This window comes from Plodia interpunctella, chromosome 7 (assembly GCF_027563975.2).
Source record: "Plodia interpunctella isolate USDA-ARS_2022_Savannah chromosome 7, ilPloInte3.2, whole genome shotgun sequence".
Classification (NCBI taxonomy): domain Eukaryota; kingdom Metazoa; phylum Arthropoda; class Insecta; order Lepidoptera; family Pyralidae; genus Plodia; species Plodia interpunctella.
In genome coordinates this window covers 5,958,006-5,968,035 of record NC_071300.1, presented here as the reverse complement: position 1 = coordinate 5,968,035, position 10,030 = coordinate 5,958,006, and the positions used below count along the sequence as shown (strand labels likewise).

At 32.6% G+C, this 10,030-nt stretch overlaps 3 protein-coding genes across 4 annotated transcripts; 1 reads left to right on the top strand and 2 right to left on the bottom strand.

The window, feature by feature from the left end:
• Positions 1-273: 273 nt before the first annotated feature.
• On the bottom strand, positions 274-2,498 carry PCID2 (PCI domain-containing protein 2). The gene is made up of 3 exons (XM_053747411.2): positions 1,920-2,498; positions 1,364-1,532; positions 274-1,156 (listed from the first exon to the last, which is right to left on the bottom strand). Exons 1-3 carry the CDS (start codon positions 2,127-2,129, stop codon positions 348-350), a joined length of 1,188 nt encoding a protein of 395 aa, XP_053603386.1. The 5' UTR covers positions 2,130-2,498; the 3' UTR covers positions 274-347.
• A 114-nt stretch (positions 2,499-2,612) lies between these two features.
• Positions 2,613-6,142, top strand: LOC128671159 (uncharacterized protein). Its single transcript, XM_053747410.1, has 8 exons — positions 2,613-2,807; positions 2,883-3,011; positions 3,325-3,502; positions 3,808-3,908; positions 4,199-4,260; positions 4,623-5,087; positions 5,615-5,709; positions 5,959-6,142. The coding sequence occupies exons 1-8, from the start codon at positions 2,724-2,726 to the stop codon at positions 6,045-6,047; spliced, it is 1,203 nt and encodes a 400-aa protein (XP_053603385.1). The 5' UTR covers positions 2,613-2,723; the 3' UTR covers positions 6,048-6,142.
• Positions 6,131-9,040, bottom strand: LOC128671158 (uncharacterized protein). 2 transcript variants are annotated; one of them, XM_053747408.2, is made up of 5 exons: positions 8,722-9,040; positions 8,216-8,418; positions 7,765-8,025; positions 7,556-7,682; positions 6,131-7,120 (listed from the first exon to the last, which is right to left on the bottom strand). In XM_053747408.2, exons 1-5 carry the CDS (start codon positions 8,928-8,930, stop codon positions 6,697-6,699), a joined length of 1,224 nt encoding a protein of 407 aa, XP_053603383.1. In that variant the 5' UTR covers positions 8,931-9,040; the 3' UTR covers positions 6,131-6,696. The 2 variants fall into 2 exon arrangements, with proteins under 2 accessions (XP_053603383.1, XP_053603384.1); XM_053747409.2 differs by having other exon boundaries at positions 6,550-7,120; positions 8,216-8,413; positions 8,722-9,010.
• Positions 9,041-10,030: the final 990 nt, after the last annotated feature.

The window sequence follows — 10,030 nt, the reverse complement described above, 5'->3', positions numbered from 1 at the left end:
TAGATAAAAGAGCAACACAAAATTGCTTGTCACTCTAGACTCTTTCGACTTTTAAAACTTCGCATCAAAGTTCATCTAATCTCTATATTTTATAAGGACATAATGTATAAATAGATTAGAATCATGTCTTTCTATGAATTAGAGCCACAAATATATAACCATGAGACTTATAATCAGCATTGTTGGGAATAATGCTATGTAAGTGACAGGCAAAATTTATTATATTTATATTATTCTTTGAAATATATTGTGGATTTAATAAAAAATGTTTAATGTCATCATTGTTTCATTTCTATATTCATAGAAAAAATTAACTTACAAATTATGAAGTACCATAAATATCAAGATTAATACAAACTAGAGAGAGGTGGGAATGCATTCTGTTTGCTGACTACAACTTTCTTGTGTTGGTATGAGATATATCCCTTTATTTTTCCATCATAAATTAGGTTGGCAACAATACACTGAGTCTCATCTGCATCAACATCATCTTGTCCCATTATTTGCAATGCCGCTTGAAAACTGGCTATATCAATCTGATGTGTATTCTCTGCCAAATACACTTTTCTAAACAAATTCCTGTAGGCAGTTATTTTTAGTTTTTCCACCATCAAATAAATCCCAGCCCGAATGAAAAAGCTCTCATGTTCTTCCATTACATGGTCAATGCCTCTCAAATCACCTTTTTTGACAGCAGACACTAAATCCCAAAATTGTAAGAGATCATATTTCTCCAATAAATGCTTTGCTGGCATAAATCCCAAAAGCATTTTCACTGGTACCAAGTAAGTCAAGATCAACTGTTTATTTTTGCTGCATTTCTTGTGGCAGTTCTCAAACGCAAATGACAGGTACTCATCAGCTGACCGATAGTCTGAATCAAACATAGCTTTGCGTCCAACAAAATATCTATAGGTGATTTGTTGAGCTAATGGGAACTGATCTTTAAATGGAGATGAATCTATGGCCCTTATCAAAGGTTTGCATAAATGCAGCTTATTTATACGAAAATACACTTTAAGTAGTTGGTTGACAAGGGTCAACATTCCCAGTCTTTTTGTTTCATAGTCTGAAGATCTATTATCAGCCGCACAAACTCTAAAGCATGCAAGTAAACTTTCTGCAGCTTTTTCCAATATTTTCCCATTACTCTGTGCTGAAAAAGAATAAAAATTTGGGGTGTAAAATCACAGGGTCAGGTAAACTATTAGACAAGTTTTGATAAATAATGACAAAGTTGAAGTTAATGAGATTAATATTAGTAATTGAGTAATTGAAACTAATCAAATATTATGAATTTCTTTTGTTTTGAAATTATTATTTAATTATTTAAATAAAATTTCTTTTAGCTTAATTATTTTACCATTGCAGTATTCTGCTTTCTGTGCAACCAGCCGAAGATCCAAACAAACTGTGTACATAAGGGGAAGACTCCAGTTCTCCTCCTTCTGAGCTTGGAGTAACCTCACAACTGCGCCTACACATGCACTTTGATGACTGTATGCTTCCATGTAGTCTTGTAAATATAGTGCCTGAAATATTTAATTTAATTAGTCAAAAATTGTTTAACAGCACAGTAACAATATTTATATGCAATATATTTATCAAAATATATTGCATATAAATATTATACAACAATAGTGCATACTTAATGGTTTCATTTTTAAAATTTGAATAAAAATTAAGCCAAAGCTTGGTTTCACCACCAACCAGAAGTCCACCTCAGAAGTAAATGAACATCAGTGTCCCAGGGGATAGCCCCAATAAAGGGGATAAAAATCAGTCCATCAAGGTATGATTTTAAGTTTCTAGAGATTTCATATAGGTTTTAACTTATAGATATGGCCTTTAGGTAAAGTAATAATAAATGGTACATGATTTTACTGTTTCTTGGCAGCAGATACAGAACTAAAGCTTACTTTTACACAAAGTAGATGAGCAATGATGATTTCATCCAATGGAGCCAAACAGTTGCCTTCAACGATTGTTGCTATATCACTAGAACGTAGTTGTCTGTTCCCCACATGTTCATCTCTCAAGGAAAGTAGACGAGCTAGCATAATCCCTTGAGAAGTTCTGAAAACTCTTTCCACCATCTGAATGTATTGATTTAAAGTGCAAGTTGACATATTGGATATATTTGGGTGTCTGTATTGTATAAATACCCTTAACTAATAATGTAAAATCAGAACATTGTTTAAAAGCCGATAAATAAACCAAACAAAAGCAAAATTCCCAAAATTCACTTCATTGCTGTTTGATTGATTGATTTTGAAGGCTGGGCGAGGGCAGGCAAAGCAAAGCATCTTACAGGCTTTAGATTAGAAAGACATTGACTTGACATGTGTCATTACAATAATTTAGCGCGGCCGCACACATTAGGATTCCCAAACCTAATCAAGAAACCGAATTCGTAAACCTAAATATTGTTTAATTAATATATAGTTATAAAGATAATACGAAAAGTTTAGAAACTTAATAATCTCCAAATTAGCAATGGCAGCACTGCTGGTCGGTTTGGATTTTTAGTATATAAAAATGTACTCTGTGGTTTGGATTCCGAATACAAAAAACCGAACGTCTGCGCTATACATATCCATACAGAGAGAGACAGACAGGATAGCCATAGATAGGTTAAGTTTTGTTTGTTGGTTGGTTGTTTGTTGCTTTGATTGGCCTTTGAATTTGAATATATAATACACGTGATTAATTAAATTATCAAAATGGAAGAAAATGTTGCTTTGGACTCTAGCAAACAAAAGCAATTTGTAAAATCAATCAAAGGCATTAAAAAAAAGTTAAATAAGGTATTATCAATAATATGTTTTCGTAATTTTTGGAGGTTATAACTTTTTCTTTAATTATTTATCTAAACTTTACAGAAAATTCCTGAAATATCAACGTCTAATAATGTTGCAGCGTCGAAAATTAAGGAAGGCAAATCAAAGAAAAGGAAAATTAAAGAAAGAGGTCTTGTTTATCTAGCTCATGTTCCACATGGATTTTACGAGGTTATTATTTATTGTTATTTTCACATTAATATAAAGTTACAAACTATACTTCCGATATGAATTCATAGAACTACAATATTTTCAGCATAACATGCATACTAAATGCAGACATGTTACTAGGGGCACCCATTTTGTTCCATCGGTCACCACATGTGTCACAGAATCACACCCCAAAGGATGGTGATTCTGTGACACATGTGAAGGATTTTCATAGCATGTGATTCATACAGCAGGCAAAATTATGCCTTTATCAGGCACATCAACTAACTGTTTATTTTCATCAAATAAATTGGATCAATTTTCATATTTTCAGAATGAAATGACTCAATATTTCAAACAGTTTGGAATGGTCACAAATGTGAGAGTGATCAGGTCAAAGCGCACTGGCAACTCTAAAGGGTATGCATTTGTTGAATTCAAAGAGCCCACAGTTGCTCAAATCGTTGCGGAGACAATGAACAACTATTTGATGGGGAAAAGGCTATTAAAAGGTAAATACTTCATTCGTACCTTTAATTTACAATTTTAAATCTTCCTGTTATCATTTCTGCTGTCTCACTTTCTGTCTAGCAATTTGCTGCTGACTTCTTTCAGATTTCTTGCTTCATACTGATGCTTTTAGCCAGTTGCGACCCACGGGAGCACAAATCCAGGTTGAAAATAAATAAGAGATGAGATGGATGGAAGAGAGAAGAGTGATCCATTTTCATTTTAACATCACAACACTGTTTTTTTAAAATAAATATATTGCTTTACTGTAATATTTAAATTTTAAATTAATGTGTCAATATTACAGCTGCCTATATACCACCTGAAAAACAGAGGCCTTATGCAATGAGAAAGAAATGGAATCCTACACATAATCCAGGCAGAGATGCAATGATAAAACAGAAAAAGGTAAACACCATTATTTTTTTATAAATAATTTGTTAAATGTTAAAGCTTGGGTTTAGCTAGTTTGCGCATAGTGTACAAAGAAAGCTAAGCCTAAATATTTTTATGATAAAATAAAAAACCTTTTTTTTTTTCTCTTAATTTTAGAACTCATAAGATATATCTATTTTGAAAAGAAAAATAACTCAATAGACATTGAACAAAGATAAGCAAAACACCTACCTTTGTTCAATAATATTGAGTCTGAGTTAATTTTATTGTGTATAATAATAAGTGATTCACTCATATTTCAGGCATATAATGCTGATAAAAATGATTCACAAGATTTGAAGATAGCCAGGAAAACTCTCTCAAAGTAAGGTCCTTTTATTTTAACAATCTTTAATTCACGACATCTTGTAGGATATATTTTTCCCAAATCTGAATCCAATTAATTTTGTATACATTGCGGTAGAATAGAAGGCAAGGGACCACATAAAAAATAACCTTAATAATTTGAAACTTCGGCTGTGATTTTACAACCAATCACTTGCTTAATGTCAACCAACTTTGGGAATACTATTGTTGCCTTTCAGTTGTCTAGGATGTGTCTGCCCTTAGTATCTTGTATGACATGGGAAGGATAATGGTGTGACTATTCTAGGGCGGCTAAATGCCACACCTCTAAACTTGCTAACATACTATGTATTTATATTAATTGAGCACTGATTTTAACAGCATAAATAAAACAAAGGAAAAACTACGTGCATTGGGCATCGACTATGACTTCTTCACTCCAGTTGATGTCCCTGAAGAGTTATTGTCTTCAGATACTGCCAAAAACCGAGAAAAGCAAGAAAAGTCGAAAAAGCCTAAAACTATAGAGATTGTTCAACCTAATAAAGTAAAACAAGGGAAGATTGAAATGAAAAATGATAAGAAAACAAAAGGTAAAAAGATTGAACAGGTATCAAACATAAACAGTAAACAACAGAAGCAAAAAGAACAGAAGTTAAAAGAAAAGGGTGTAAAGCCTGCTGAAAACTTTATAAAGGTTCTGGAGGAATCAGGAGATGAATCTGATAGTTCCCTTGAGTTTGATTCAGATGAATTTGAAAAACTGATGGAGAATGAAGATGATTCATTAGGGTCAGAAGACAAAGACAGTTCTGAGGATGGGTCTGATAACAGTGATGAAGAGAGGTAATACATCCAGTTTTGTATAGTATTATGTATGGCACTTTAAATAGTTTAATTATATGTACGTTTTTATTTGTATACAATTTTGTACCTATAAGAAGTCCAGTGACAAATGTGGAATATTAATGACAGATTGGCTATGATATTGTTAGCTGATGTAGCCCAGCATCTGCGCGGCGAAGCGACTTTATATATAAGAGGGTGTTTTCTGATCATTAGCGTTGTCATTATATTTTTTGCATTGTTTTATCAATTTCTTTTAATTAATGGCAAAAACTAAAAAGCACCCCAGAAGTTTGTCATTGTTTACTTTTAGTAAATTGTTTGCCACAATTTACTAAAAAGTAAACAAGACTGAGTAGAATATAAAAAATATACTTTCTAGTAAATTCCATTATCTACTGTAGCAATATATCCTGTGCAAGGTATTCTTTAAGTTTTCATTCAATTAAAATAAATTGATTAAAATGGGATGGTGCTGAGAGCTGGTTGGCCTAGGCCTAATATGAACCATTGTTTTTTGTTCACAGTGAAGAATTGCCGAAAATACCATTAGTAATTAATCCAAATAAACTGAAGAATCAAGGGAATAAGAAGCCTCAAATGAAAAGAAAGCCTGTGCTGGGTAAGTGATCTGGGTTTGCTGGTAGGTGCATGAATGAAATGGAAACATGAAAAAGGTAAAAGACGCCATGAAAGATTACAGCTCCAGATGTATGTTTTTAAGGAGTCTTCTCAAAAATATTTTACTTGTGCTTCAAATTATTTTGTTTATATTTCAATATGTTTTTCATAGATACTTTGCCTTTTTATACATACCTGTAAACGTTTATTTTATTCTGAGATATTAAGTGCAGAAATTTTTATTTTCTAGTTATGGCTAATCCACCGAAGAAATCCAAATTCGAAAAACAGCAAAAGAACCCACAATTCGCAAAGAAACAATTGAAAAAGAAGAAATAAGTAATTATTGTTTTAATAGGTATATATTATCTATCTTAATATATGGTAGTTTTTGTAAATGTTAAGGTAATAAAACAATGATGTAAATGCAGGTACATTTTAATGTTTTAATTTACCATCACAGTTAACACCAAGATGCTTTAATTTTAAGCTTATGTGAAGAAAATCTATTTGCTTTCTACTAATTCTTGAAGCTAAAAATTATTTACTAAGAATGTAATAACATCAAATTTGAAAGAGTGTGTGCAGGTGCCAACTTTTCTCATACTTTGGAGTTCAAATAACTATATAGACAATTGAATAGAAAATATATTGAAAAGATAAAATGAATTGTTTGGAATTTTTCCTGATTTATTATATTTGACTCAATTTAGTAGATATATATATTAACTAGAATTTGACACCTAAAGTTGTGGTATAATAATTATAAAATCCAGTATGAAAACAAGTGCTAGGTACTTACATGTGTAAGAAACATATTTTATATCATAGTAGGACTTAAAACACAGTTAGTGGGGCGACAGTTAAGGATCACTACTTATATATTATCAGAAAAATTGAATGTACACAGTACACAACTACACAATTCGATATTGGTTACACAAACCAAAAGAAATGAATTCAAAACCTAAAATAAAAAATATATATTTTATTCTACATCTTCATCTCCATCTAATCTTACGATGACTGGTCTTTCATCTTCATCGTCAGCATCCAATCCTGTAAAATCCCACTGAAGTTTTTCTGTCAAATTCTCTTTGAATCGTTCAATCATTGTCAAGAGTCTGCCATCAACTTTACTCATATATGCTGTACGAAAGAACTCTCGTAGTTTCTTATAAACCAGGTTTTTGTTCATAACAATGTCTGCCAAGAAATCTTCAGGCATTTCTTCGATTTGAACTTCAATAGTTCTTATGAAATGGAAGAATACACTTCTATATTTGTGTATGGCGTCGTCGCAAGAGCAGATCAGTATGACTAGGTTTTTCCAATGCTCAAATGCTTCAAGTGAATGTCCAATTAGGAAGCACAGATATGCAAATTGCAGTTCTCCAATTATATGAAGAGGCCTGAAACAAACAAAATATTTTATATTCTGTTCTATCTTATTGATTTCTACATGCTTCAGGTATGTTAGGTAAAGTTAATTGCATATAACATTGTCTCTTTCTAGTAGGAACTTTATTATTATCAGATATCATGTTATTAACATGTGCTCCCAGTATTATTATCTGCTGGCTTTTAATCTGTTACAATAAAATCTGGAGAAAACACTTTACCCACATAAATAAAAATATTCTTTGAAAAGGCCTGGAATAGTAATTTTGTTCTGAAATGTTAAATACTCAACAAAGATAGAACAAAATTCCTATCCAAAACAGAGAATCAAATTTTTCAGTTGCCTGTCCAATACTTAACCAATACTAATGTTACAATTATAAGGTTGATAGCTCAAGGCTTATCCTTTAGGTGACTTAATCATTGTATATTTAATGTATACTTACTCTTCATGCTGGGCTATCATCAGCTCCAGGGAATAAGACTGATCTAAGTAATGTTTGGTGATTTCTTCAGGAGTAGAACCAGGTGGGTATTTATCTTGAGGAATCTCTGTGAATCTCATAGACATACCTGAAACATATAAATTTGTGAAGTTAAAGAAAGGTTTAGAATAAGGTTTTTGTGATATACTTACACAACAAGTTAAATTTACCTGGGGCTGGTTTCAAGTCTGGCAACATTGAGTCTTCTTTTTGTTCTCTTGTTACTCTTTTTGCCCGTTTTGCATCAGATTGGCCAGCACTATCTTCACCCTCTGGTGTTTTTGCTTCAGCATCATCTCCGGTGTTTTCTTGACTGTCAACAGATTTGTTTGCTTTAACCCCTCGAGGTCTGTCAGCATCAGTTGTTGACATAAGTTCTACTGATGCCCTGATGATACCATTTTCTGGTGACAGTTTTTGTGCCAGTACAGCTGAAAATATAAGAGTTCAAAGCATAGCTACTATTATAACTCTACACATTCTCTGCCTTTGCCAAGTCATGTAAAGAACTGCATCTTATTATGTTTAAGGAAAATTACAATCATCATGATTCTACATGTTGCGGTGAAAATGTAGTCTTGGAAATTGATATCATAACAGTTTAAAAAAATGAATACCAACCTGTAACTTGAGAAGTCAGCAATTTCCACTTTTGCCATATTTCATAAGGGTATGGACCCAGGTGACGATCTAGGTTGAGCAAGTTATCTTTGAGCCGCTGGATGCTTTCCTCACTAATTTCCTCCTTACTCATGTCTTCAGTCTTCTTGTCCCACATTTTCACAAGAAACTCCTTTTTATTGAAGTAATGCATGAAGCCTGATCTAAAAATTATGCCAATATATAATGAACACTAAGACAATTTTTATTTTGTATAACTCAAAATGTCTCTTCAGTTAAAACTCCTGTAATATAATAAAAGGATGAGAATAAAACTATGAGAGAGTATGAGGTTATGAGACTGATATGTATTACCTAATTATGAGAATTAATTAAATTATATAGGCATTGATTTTGACGTTTTAGTTTTTAATTAATCGAGAAACATGATTATGAAACAATAAAATATTGTTGATATCTTAAGGACTCTGAAATAAATATTTTGAATTGATATGAAGGAAAGTCACCTGGGTGATACATCTCCGGTTCCTTTGCTCACACCAGAGTAATGTATATAGTGTAGTCCCGGAGGAATCATTTTGATTCCACGGAAATCTTCATCAGTATTCCAACATTGCATATCAATACCAAATTGCGTCTCTTCCGGCACACCGAGGAATACAAATGTACCTCCTTCAACTAGAAGCGTCTTCGCAGTATCCTGGTCCATTTCCATCTTGTTACTGAATGATAATCAATAAATTATGATAAAAATACAACAGATCGATATGTTTACATTCTGTGAAAATGGTTAACAACTGCGTGATGTGATAGGGAGAAGCTAGTAGAGCTTGCCAAATTGGTTTGACATGACATTGACATTAACATTTGAAAAGTGTTAAAGTAAAAATTCTCAGTCAGCCACACTGAAATAAAATTGCAAATACATTCTGACTAATCCAACGGACTTATCTGAAAGTTTTTTTAGAGGTGTTGAAACAAAATACTCCTGCGGTTTTATAAAATGCATAAAAGCTGTATATTATTATGCATAGACCAACTGTAGGCAACAGTTAAGTAATCGTATGTACTTTAACATTTTATCCTAAAGTAAGAAGTGTTTAGAAAATATGATGAAAATTTCGGTAATGACATAGAATGTCGTGTTTCACTCTTAGTCTTAGTTGATGATTGTATGATGTGATGCAACGCTTTGTTGATCTATAATCACATCGAGTTACCCTCTATGGCGTGGTAATAGCGGCGAGTTTGATGGATGATCAATGGATTTGGGTAGGTTGATGCGCTAATGACTGTACATCACTGAAGACGTAGTACCTATATAAATTATTGAAAAGAAATAAGTAATAACTAAGTGCGTAGGTACCTATAGTTGGATGGAATTGATTTCCACCATGGGCGTTTGTCCTTAAGTAAAGTTTGCGAAGTAGTGTTTATTACTTTTCAACTCAAATAGGTTTACGGAAAGTAAAAAATAAATTTTAATTGTATAAATACTCACAGATCTACTTCACAGATCTACTTCTTCGGTATTTTGTATATCCCTCCCACCCGATATTCGGATCAAACATAAACTACCTACCTGGTACTTTCCAGGTATGAGAAATTAAAATACCAAAACTTAGACTATTTTTTTCAATACATCTAAAAGATCGACTACAGCAAAGCGAAGCGAGCATTATGGGTAAGTAGGTAAGTGTAGTAATAGTTTTCGTTGAAAAACCCATCGAAAAATGCGGCCGGATTTTTAGAGTTTTCACGTTGAGTGAGCAACACAGAGGGGTTGTTGAGCGTTGCAGCACCTAGATTTTTGTT

Excerpts from the sequence above, each read along its gene's own strand:
- PCID2 (XM_053747411.2), bottom strand. The coding sequence starts at position 2,129 with ATGTCAACTTGCACTTTAAATCAATACATTCAGATGGTGGAAAGAGTT. Across the intron at positions 1,533-1,919 it reads CTCATCTACTTTGTGTAAAA|GCACTATATTTACAAGACTA; the intron begins GTAAGCTTTAGT and ends TAAATATTTCAG. Across the intron at positions 1,157-1,363 it reads GAAAGCAGAATACTGCAATG|CACAGAGTAATGGGAAAATA; the intron begins GTAAAATAATTA and ends ATTCTTTTTCAG.
- LOC128671159 (XM_053747410.1), top strand. The coding sequence starts at position 2,724 with ATGGAAGAAAATGTTGCTTTGGACTCTAGCAAACAAAAGCAATTTGTA. Across the intron at positions 2,808-2,882 it reads TTAAAAAAAAGTTAAATAAG|AAAATTCCTGAAATATCAAC; the intron begins GTATTATCAATA and ends TAAACTTTACAG. Across the intron at positions 3,909-4,198 it reads CAATGATAAAACAGAAAAAG|GCATATAATGCTGATAAAAA; the intron begins GTAAACACCATT and ends CTCATATTTCAG.
- LOC128671158 (XM_053747408.2), bottom strand. The coding sequence starts at position 8,930 with ATGGAAATGGACCAGGATACTGCGAAGACGCTTCTAGTTGAAGGAGGT. Across the intron at positions 8,419-8,721 it reads ACCGGAGATGTATCACCCAG|ATCAGGCTTCATGCATTACT; the intron begins GTGACTTTCCTT and ends CATAATTTTTAG. Across the intron at positions 7,683-7,764 it reads AGACTTGAAACCAGCCCCAG|GTATGTCTATGAGATTCACA; the intron begins GTAAATTTAACT and ends TATATGTTTCAG.